General features: G+C 39.7%; 2 protein-coding genes across 4 annotated transcripts in view; one reads left to right on the top strand and one right to left on the bottom strand.

The window, feature by feature from the left end:
- LOC146452451 (uncharacterized) overlaps nt 1-10,668 on the bottom strand; it is a 76,588-nt gene that overhangs the window by 60,115 nt on the left and 5,805 nt on the right. The window contains exons 6-9 of one of the 3 annotated variants that reach the window (XR_014859734.1): nt 9,543-9,683; nt 8,502-8,657; nt 7,093-7,803; nt 6,966-7,006 (exon numbers count right to left, since the gene is read on the bottom strand). Coding sequence is in view for 1 of the 3 variants with exons in the window: in XM_085097834.1 (XP_084953960.1) it covers nt 7,483-7,803; nt 8,502-8,657; nt 9,543-9,683 (618 nt within the window). In the remaining 2 variants the exon portion in view is untranslated. Of the gene's footprint in view, nt 1-6,965; nt 7,804-8,501; nt 8,658-9,542; nt 9,684-10,668 lie in introns of those variants that run through there. The other 2 variants (XR_014859735.1, XM_085097834.1) reach the window with 2 other exon arrangements.
- LOC146452452 (carnitine O-acetyltransferase-like) lies at nt 60-6,192 on the top strand. Its single transcript, XM_085097832.1, has 6 exons — nt 60-271; nt 757-965; nt 2,282-2,822; nt 3,072-3,477; nt 4,081-4,369; nt 4,980-6,192. The coding sequence occupies exons 1-6, from the start codon at nt 119-121 to the stop codon at nt 5,569-5,571; spliced, it is 2,190 nt and encodes a 729-aa protein (XP_084953958.1). The 5' UTR covers nt 60-118; the 3' UTR covers nt 5,572-6,192.

Genomic DNA, 10,668 nt, shown 5'->3' with positions numbered 1-10,668 from the left:
ATAATTGCTCTTCCAGGAATAAGCGGACGAACACTCTACGTCAGTAAATGCGTCAGTGCTTTTTTTACAAAGCAGTCAAAAATGAATCAACGCCTCTTTCGACTCTGAACTGATCACGATGTATCGTTCGTGGAATCCTGCTCTAGTGGGTCTGGTCAACAGAAATCTGTTTCATGCAACACGTTGCTGTGCGTCACCGCTATGCAAAGCAACAAATCCAGAGCTATTCTCAGAGAACAGGACGGACATATCATCAAAGAATAATGTCAAGGCAAGGCTTTAGCTTATTTGACTGATTTATCTGATTTATCGCACCAATGTATTTTTTTTTATTTAAAGCTCATGCAGTCTGTGGAAATCTGTTAGTTTGTAGTATAGGATATTCGCCGACTAGGACTGACTTATTAAATACTGTATACCACACTTTTCCACGGCACCACAGTGTCCCTGGTGGTCCACTTTTTAAACAACACATTAACCGTATTTAATCCTCAGGACATTCGGTATTAATACCAAAATTGTATGGGCTGGCTATGAAGTTGTGAACAGCACAATTTCCAGGAATTTGGAGTTTGGACGGAAGTGGGTGGGAGGGCGCCATATTTGAGTGGAACCGAATATCACTTTGACACCGGAAGTTGCTGAAAGTCAACTGACAGTTTCGAAGAGGAAATAAGGGTCAGTTTGCCAGACTCCAAATACAGAAGGAAAAATCCTTTAGCTCAATTAAGTCGAATTAAAAAAATTATTTTGCAGGACTTTTCTGGGAATGTAGACTTGCAAACTAGAGTACTGCGATGGGATGAAAAGCTGCCAGTCCCCGACCCACCCCCTCTGAGGAGCCTTGTAGAACATCTGATGAGAAGGCGGCTGCCCTCTGGTGCAACGGGTCTCAAGGTTGCCGTGAACGAGCTTCTTGTTCGATCTGCGTGCCGTGTGTTGGGGCTAAAAAATGCACATGAAAGGTGAGGAAGAAACATGTTCAGCGGTAACTTACGATACGCATAAGCACAAAAGGAACATGCGGGCATTTAATATACGGACACCAGACTTACTTATTATATTACACACCAGCTGGGCCCAGTTGTCCAAAGCTCGATTAAACTAATCCTGGATTAACGTGAACTTTGATTCGAGTTTAATGACTCATCATTAAAGGTTCTGCCAAAGATTTTTGTCCATCGGTTTTGACTTAGACTTGTCTCTAGCATGAGCTTAAAATTAGCTTTCATAAACCACTTTTAAAAATGAGCGAGATGAAAACCTCGATTAACTTTTAATCGTAGATTAGCGTTAGGCGGCTTTCGAACAACTGGGCCAAGAGATAACCTGCGATCATGTCGAATTTTTGGCGCTCTTTAATTTTTCCTCTTATTCAATCAATTGCTCGCTAAAAGTTTAGTTTCGCATTTCCCGTGGGAAACGAAAATAGAGCCTTATTGAGCCCTGCCCACAAATTGCTCGCAAAATCTAAAAAAGTTTATCGAAATTTTTTTTAAAAAAATAGTTGACGGAAATTTTCTGCCGAAAAAGTTGCTCAACTTTTCAAAAGTTGTTCAAAATTTGGCTCGTATCTCGAAAAGTTGCTCGTCTTAAAAATCATCAAGGGGATTTATGTTAACTTTTGATGGCATAATTTTGTCCTTTGCCTTGTGAAGAACTAATAGCAAAGTCAAGTATTTAATTATAATTATATTTGTGTGTAAAGTAAAAAAAGTACTTTCTTCTCAACAGAAAGTCACAACGTGATTTCTGAGCTTTTCTTGACCGACATGACGAGAAAAAATGGGATACATTCGTTGACAAAATGAATATATGGCTGAAACTAAAACTCAGTAAGCTGTGTTAGATGGTGAAAACTTACAGACTTACACTTCTGATAGATCGACAACAGCCGCCGTGTTGCAGCGCTTTAGTTTGGGCCCCAGACGCTTATGGTCAGAAATGCACCTCACCCTGAATTTGGGTACTTTACACAAGACAGACCTTTTTGTCATTTTCATATGACTTTATGTTTGACTGAATTATTAGTGTTTTAAGTAAGAATTTAGGATAGGAGACACCTTGTAATTTCAATCATACAGTTCATGCGTTTCATTAGTGTGCCGCATGTCTGGACATATCTCGCCCCAGATCATAGCCGTAGTCGTCCACTTGCTTCATCCCCTGTCAAGGAAGTACCGAAGTCCTTTGTCACTTAATTCATTGGAAAACGGAGTTACGACTCCGCTGGATAAAGTTTCTAGGACCAGTTTTAAAATAACATTTTATTATCTATCAGGATGTGTGCGCAACACCATGATGACCCTGTACTTAACTGTTGGTATGCCCCTGCTAATCATGGCGACACCTTTGGTATCCGCCATGATGAAATTTACTTCCACGAAGACATCATCCCCTCACAACCTGTGACGTCATACGCTGTGCTGGTCAGAGGGAGCCCAACGGATGCTGGGACATCAGTAGCTGGCGGCATTGGTGAACGCATAAATTCACACGATTTTTCTTCGAAAAGCTGCAAAGACGCTATGATCAACCGTGCAGTATCCCTTATAAACGGACTCATGGAAGCTAGAGATTTTTATTTAAGCAGTGAATTTACCCAAGATGCAATCAAGACCACAGCGCTGTCCATGCAATGGTATAATTACATCTTTTCTTGCTCCATGCAGTTTTTCCCAGGATCCATTGAACGCTACAAATGCCCTGACAGTCACTCAAGGCACATTATTGTGATGGTACGAGGGAACATGTACAAAGTGGACTTAATTCGTGGCGACGATAAAGGACCCGAGATGACCATTACTCGCAACCAACTTACAGTAAGTAACTTCAGTATCAGCAACTGTTACCATAGATACCAAGTTGGAATTAACACAAATGACACCTTTTTGTGTGCGTGTTTTTTCCTTTTTTGTATTTGTGTGTGTATAGACAACAGAAATCATAAATGAACTATCATGAGCTTGACCCAAACTAGTGTTACCAAGCACCAGAAATCTCTGCGCACTTGAGTTAGTCACTCTTCTCCTGTCATATTTCGCTAAATATATTTTCGTTTGCGCTTTCAGAGACAAATACAACTCATCCTGGAAATTGATGCCTTGAGAGAGTCGTCCACTCCAATAGCTGTTCTTACAAGTATGATCCCGACTCAGCGATGCCAAGAAGAACAACGCCTTAAGTGTCTCAGCCAGCGAAACACCGCTAATCTCTCGCTGATCCGCGATGCTCTTTTCGTTGTGGCGATTGACCCTGACGCCTCTCCACGAACAGCTAACGAAGCCATGTTCGCGCTACACTCGGGAAATTTCGTCAACCGTTGGTACGACAAGAGCGTGCAGCTGATTGTGTTTGGTAACGGCGTGGCAGGATTTGTGAATAACTATTTAGCGGGAATGACAGGCACTGTGGGGACAAACTTTGTGCGAATTGCGGTGGGAAATGAAGGACTACTTGACAAAAATACTTCGGAAGGTATGACTACAAACCGGTTAAGAAAATTTTTTTTAGTAACTGCGAAGATCTTTCTTCTATTTGATCTTTCATCCGCAGTTCAAAATGTATGTTTCAAATATTTACATTTATTTATTCATCCTTCACGGGTATATTACGAACTCACAATATGATCAGCTCCCAGTTGGCTTGGTATCTCAGTTGGTAGAGCACTGCACCGGTATCGCAGAGGTCATGGGTTCGAATCCCGTTCAAGCTAAAATTTTTTTCAGGCTTTCTTTTCGCAACTGCTTAAGTTGCGTAGTAACTGCGAGGATCTTTCATCCGCAGTTCAAAATATATGTTTCAAATAATTACATTAAAATTGATAACAGTTGGCAAAGAGAGCTATTAAAGAGAGCTGTCTACCAAAGAGTAAGAATCAGTGAACGAAACACGGACGTCAGATTTGTGCATTTCGCAATCCGTAAAGTTCTTAAAATCAGAAGCTTCGTTACTTTCGCCAACTGGTCATTGATTAGTGGTTATTTCTGCCGTCTGCCGTAACCGTAATTCTAATTCTCTCCATATCTCGACATTTTCTCAACGCGAAATTTTACGTAATTTTAATTCAACTTTATTTAGGAAGTGATGATGTCACTATCTGGCCAGAACCATGTCCGATTATGTGGGATGACACAGCAGACGGCTTCTTTAAACGCAAGATAGCAACAACGATTGACACCAGTCGAACATCCGGGCCCTTCAAACCTTTGTCTCAAGATGTCTTTAGGATATGTCCGGGTTCAAGTTTTGAGGCGCTGTGTAAGGCCCAAGGTGTTACCCCAGGAGGTGCCTTTCAGGCTGGTATGCAGTTGGCGCTCGCAAAGATTGCTGGGAGATGCATGAGTGTAAATGAAGTCGTCAGTGCCAGGTAGTGTGTTTAAAACTATCCGTTTTGGAAAGCACCATAATATGAGAATTATTTTAGGGAAGGAGAAAGATACAATGTGCCCTTCATCTCCAGTTTCTCAAATCTTCCTCTATGAATAAAGAAGGGAACTGGTCACAACAAGTTTGTTCGAAGAGGACCCACCTTGTCTGGGGTAGAGGGTTATCGAAGACGTCACCTATCTCATGAACATATCCGACAAAATTTTATTGGTTTTTAAATTTGAGTTTACATAGAAATATTCAGCAAAGAGAGATGAGAGATAGATCGTTTATTGAAAGAAGAACACCTCGCAGTCCGAAGACTGAATTACGTGAAGAGTCAGCATTGCTAGATAAACAAGAAAAGTGAGGTTTAAATCTCATTGTCATCTTTCACTGCTGATAGAGGGGTGGCTATGCAATAAAGACACCATCTTTTGAGGTTGAGGAGGGCGGGGGAAGAGAAAGAGAGAGAGAGAGGGGGAGGGGGGGGGGGGGGTGCAGGCAGAGACCACCATCTATTTTGTGGTTTGGTGAGTCATGTTCGAGTACAGTAGTTTTAACCACTTCCCTGACAATGGCCGATCTTTTTCAAACTTTTCTTACCACAGGCACTTCCGGTTTGGTGGAATGACAACGATGGACAGCAGTACAGCGGATATGAAACAATTCATTGCAAAAGCCCGCCAATCACAGCACCACACTCAAAACATGACAGAGCAGGAACGCGTGGAACTAACATCTCTGCTGATAAAAGCAACGAAAAGTTATAAAGACGAGGTTCTGCGCTACAAGAAGGGTGAAATGAACCTGTGGCATCTTGACTCCCTTTACCGAATTATGGGTCTGACTAACCGCCTTCCATTCAGAAAATCTCCACCATTAGAACTAAAGAGTAACTTTAAACAACTTGTACTCGATTATCTCAGATCACCGCTGATCAATATACTGCCGCCACAAGTTGCAGAAAACGTGACTTCCAATCCCTGCTGGTACCCCGAGATCGAGGCTATTGGGAGGCCTGGGGTCAAATGCATTCTGCCACCGACGTCAATGGCGTTGCATTACATGTTTGGGAGTAATGCTATTTCGATCACCGTGAATGCCAATCCTGCACATCCGTGTTACAAAAACGAGGAAGAGTTTGTCAACGAACTCGAGCGGTGTTTGCAGTTTGTCAAAGATTTGCTAGTAACAAAATAGTACGGTTTCATAAACTGTCAGACTTTTCCTTCGATTAAGTAGCTGCTTATAAACAGTGGAAAAAACGAATGGTTCCTTGAATTGTTAAAACGGGAATTGATTTGAACACTTCGCTTCTCAGACAAAATCTTTGTCATTGATAAAATAAAAGGCTGTATACGAATATAAAATTTCAACAATTGCATCAAATTCGATTTTTCGAGGTTTTGACTCTTGACAAAATTTTGAGTTTAATACTTTTCTCGAAATCTGCTAGAAATTTGAAAACAAAAATTTCGAGAGCCCGTTTTTTTTTTACATTCTTTTCAAGTACAGTTTTTTCGCTTTTTATGCTCTTTGTGTATATGCTTAGTTTACTGTCTATTTTTTTAAAAAAGCAGAACAGAAATTAGGTATTTAAGAAAAACTACGACATTTTTGAGTTTTGAAAACATGTATCCGTCGTCAGTGTAAGGATGTTGTACAAATCCATATGTATACATATAAATTATGTGGCAAAAAAAACAATAATATTACATATTAAAAATTACATTATACCTGGGGGATAAGACAACATAGCAACAATGATTGAAAGACCAATGATCTACTGAAAAAATAATTAAAGTACAATCATTAAATTCACATGTTTTGGTTGTTTGTTTAGCGAGGGCTGCTCCCACTAGATCCCTAGATGGGATGTTGTTTCATAGCAAGGTTACCTCCAGCAGTTAGTTGCTGGTACCCATTTATTCACCTGGGACAGTGAAGAAAGACAAGGCAGAGAAAAGTTTCTTGTCTAAGGAAAAGACATGACTGCAGAGACCAACCTGGCCGGAAACGAAACGTTTGGATGCAGGGGACCACACGACATAAAATAAACTGTTCTGAATACGTTCCGTTGCCGGATCTCTTGTAGTAGAAGTGCACGTACACTTTTCGTGTAAATAAACCAAACTAATTGCAGGGCTGACACTACGGTGAAGGGCTTATTTATTTGGGCCAATATTTCGACTAGTACAACTAGTCTTCTTCTTGTACTGTTATATACGCTCATGTACACCAGTTAACCATTAACCGTTTATGTTTACGTTCAGATTTAAACTTTCTTCTCAGCTGCATTCTATCCACTGGATAAAGTTATCCGCTCTTTGAACAGCTGGGACCTGGCTCCAGTTGTTCAAAGAGCGGATAACTTTATCCAGTGGATAAGTCGCTACCCAGCGGATAAAATGTATTGGTTGAAGTACATTTTATCCGCTGGATAGCTATTTTATTAATATCTACTGGATAATGTTATCCAGTCTTCGAACAACAGAGGCCGTGTTTACCGATGGACAGGGTAATAGTTGGTAAAGGGATGGCACATCAATGGACTTATACAATGGATCTAAAAAAAAAGAGCAAGCTGATTTCACGGTCAAGGAAATATATTTTTATTCAATGGAGCATTTACGTACTAGCAGATGAACTATCTTTATTTACCTCCCAATATAATAGTTTAATTGATATTTTCATTTTCATTTAATTGATATTTTCATTTACAACTTAACGTTATGTTGTTGTCACGTGACTCCCACCACCTTAAGTCACGTGACATAAACTAATTTCTCATTTACTTGAAAACGATTCCGTGAAGGAATCGAAAGCTTGTAACGCTCTAAACAGCTAAAGTTTTAGATCCTGAAAAACGTATTTTGTTTTCCTCACTTCTTGTGAATCTTGTCACATTGCCTTTACCTGCACATTTTAAATTCGTTGTAGCCTGTTTTACTGGATACAAGTTTCAATAAGCTACTATAAATATACTTTTCAAGGTAAAATCTAGACTGAGATATTTTGAGTGCCGAAAAAGATTCTTGACAGACATTCCGCATCAAAATCTGCGTTTAAGTACATTTAAAAACATTCTCATCGCATCGCACCGCTAAAGTGTTACTGGGCAGTTTGCACTTTAAATTCCACGCACGGGTAACAGAAGGGGCCGACATTCTGGACCGGTACACTATCATCATCACCAGTCACTTGTGTTTCCATGGTTACCGTATAGTTTGCTAACAATGAGACCACTAAAACTTTCATAAAAGTATCAGCCACCCGGTATCCCATACACCTTCGCGGGCCGATTCCAAAGCGACATAAGCTTTTGCGCATGCTCGGCGTTTCGTTGTCAAATCGTCGAGGATTAAAAGTGTCGGTATCGCCCCAGACTCCTGCGTTGCTATTTACCGCGCTGTTGTCAACAGAAACTTCCACCTAACAGGAAAAAAAAAATAAAAAATGAAATTAATTCTGAAAATGAAATAGCCTTATTAATTTTTAATTCAACAAAAATCTTTTGTATAAACTGCTCAATAAAACAAAGTTAATTTGTCGCATCATAGATACTCACTAAAATTTAAAAGCGCTTGAATAGAAATCTAAGCAGTGATTCAGCAAGACATTTACTCATTAAAAAAAATACTATCAAAGACAAAATTCTTAGATTATTGGATAAATAATGGGCCCATTTCCATAGTTAAGCACTATCTTTTCCAGTTTGATTACACTACTTATGGCCGGTAAAATAGAGAGATTTAATTTACAATCGTGTTTAAAGAGAATGGTAAACGTGAGATTCGCGTTTATTTATGTTGTCTTGAAAAAATAAGTACATAGATGAGAATAGTGCAAGATAATTCTGGCATTTGATGTTAACGCAAAACTACTCAATGGCCGTTTTTATGCTAAAGGACGCATTATCCGTCTGGGCGAACTTGGGCAAACATTCGTTGTTCGTCTGGTTATGCGTTTCTAGTATAAAGACGGGCAGAAGACGCATTATCCACTGGACGAACTATCTTCCATTGTACGTCTTGAACAACGCACATTTAGGGAAGATAGTTCGTCCAGTGAGCGGCAAACATAGGATAAACATGGTCACGTGGTCATTCTAAATCTCTGTATTAGCTTACCCCCGAGGGACTGTGAAAATCCCCAATCACCATTGGACAAGGGACATATTCCGGAGTACTGATTACCATTACAGGTCGTTTCCTGGCTGATTCTTTCACCACCTTACCAAGAAAGTCCATTTTACTGAGAACGTCTAAGCTTAACGGTCCTGAAAGCTAATGGAGCAAACAAATTTGTAAGTCAGTAGAGTTTTATCGAAACGGTAAACATTAAAACCCAAATATTTAGGACGTATTTAACTTTGAAAGAATAATATCGTGATAAAGTTCTTATCATTTTCGAACAAAACTCGATCAAAATGTAAGATATTGATGTCAACAATTATCAACTGGAGAAACTGGGGGATAAAATAATTTTTGTTGGAGACTACATAGAATAAAACACTTAACAACAACAACAATTTATTATGAGAAAAGACAAATTACAATATTACATACCCACAATTAGCAAGGGCTATTCGAGGTGGGTAGCATTTACAGTTGTTTGCACGCTGAAAAGGAACACTTATTTGTTCCCAGGATACACCGTGAGACAAAGAGGCCTCGTCCCAGAGTCCTTTTAGTATTCACGCGCCCCAAATGTCTATTAACTATTTAAGCAAGCAAACGTGGACGGTAATCCAGCTGGTATACGTTGTACCTGAAGAAGGCTGGTTTGGCCTGCAGCCTAAATATAGTGCACAGCCATTTAAAACCATTCAACGTTGTATCGGTCTCTGCGATTAGAGCCATTATGCAGGCATATCATAATTCTAAGTATTAGGCTAGTTACTCAGACGAAAATAATTCTATTTCCTGAAGTGACTCTTTTTTTCCTTAATTAAAAACAACTTAAAGTCTGGGATAATTATTAGATTATCATCACAAACTGCACCAAATCCGTTTATGATAACATTAAAACAAAACACCTTGGTTTTGGGTTTGAAGCAAATTCTAGAACTATCACCGTTCATTCTCAGCGTTACGTAAAACATGCAGCAATATCTTAATATAGTAATAATAATAAAATTGTAAAATTGTAACAATATCACTATCACTTACTCGTGAAGTGCAATCCGTGATCTCAACGTTAAGTTCCTTCTGTACTCCTTGATGAAGAGCCACGTGAAACAGAAGCCAGGCAGTGGCTCCACACGTGATATCAACGTTAGCAAGGGATGCTTCCTCGAGAGTTTCCTGGAACTAAACAAAACAGAAGTCTTTAACAAGTAAACTCACACACTGTTCGAAAAGAGTAGGGGACGTAGTCCCCGGTGTGGTGGTCTATCTCTATCTCTGATTTCATCTGTCTTTCACATTCAGGCGTGGGTTGGGTGGGTGGGTGAGATCAAAATATGGACTGATAGCGCCTGCCAGTGGCGCCTTTACATGCTGACGTCCGATCTCACTCTCCAAGGAAGAATTGTAAACTGACATGAGACTATGTGATATGCACGGTACAGTATATAAATACACTGTCATTACCATATTCGCTACGAGCGAACACTGTGAGATTTTCTGTTGGCTCTTACATTAGAGTGTTGTGTTGTATTTTGTGTGGTGTTGTATGTTAATTAAAAAGAAAGGAGCTTAATAATCTGAACAAGATTCCCTTTACCCAGGCGTATCTCGGTGGTACGAATAATTCACAACACTGCTGGGAGGCGACACTTGTCTGATATCGAACAACATGTTCCTAACATCCCTAAATTGCTACAGTCTGTCAACAGGCTCTCCTTCCTTATTTTTGGCTGTTCTCGTGGACACAAGGCTACTAAACATGTAGGGAACAAACGCCTACTAAGTTAGAATCAAACCTCGCGTGGTGCTTTGGGTGATCTTTGTTTGAGTCCACCCCACCCCTGCCTTTTGTGTAACTCTTTTTGTAACTCTTTGGCCTTGCTTTAAAGGGAACCTCCACTCCGACAACAATTGACGGTAAATTGTAGGAAATAGTGTCTAAATTCTAAATTTTAGTTTAAAAAATAGAAGTGACATTTAAGTGTGCTAAAACATTAAATATGGTTATCTCCTATTTTTGGTTTTAAATTCCAGAAGTTCTTTTGTTTGAAATAATTGAGCAACCGTATTACGTCATGAAATCCAAGATGGCGGCGCCCGGGAAATTTAAAATGAAAAATAGGCGATAATAAAATTCTGTCTTGTCCGACACAGAAATATTATTTCC

The sequence above is a fragment of the Pavona decussata genome, unplaced genomic scaffold (assembly GCF_977016875.1).
Source record: "Pavona decussata unplaced genomic scaffold, jaPavDecu1.1 SCAFFOLD_368, whole genome shotgun sequence".
In the NCBI taxonomy this organism is placed as follows: domain Eukaryota; kingdom Metazoa; phylum Cnidaria; class Anthozoa; order Scleractinia; family Agariciidae; genus Pavona; species Pavona decussata.
The sequence above is the reverse complement of the archived record's forward strand: the minus strand, read 5'-3'. Positions and strand labels throughout refer to the sequence as shown.

Coding starts and splice junctions, on each gene's coding strand:
- LOC146452452 (XM_085097832.1), top strand. CDS start 119: ATGTATCGTTCGTGGAATCCTGCTCTAGTGGGTCTGGTCAACAGAAAT. Junction 2,823..3,071: donor TTACTCGCAACCAACTTACA/GTAAGTAACTTC, acceptor TTGCGCTTTCAG/AGACAAATACAACTCATCCT. Junction 4,370..4,979: donor AATGAAGTCGTCAGTGCCAG/GTAGTGTGTTTA, acceptor TTCTTACCACAG/GCACTTCCGGTTTGGTGGAA.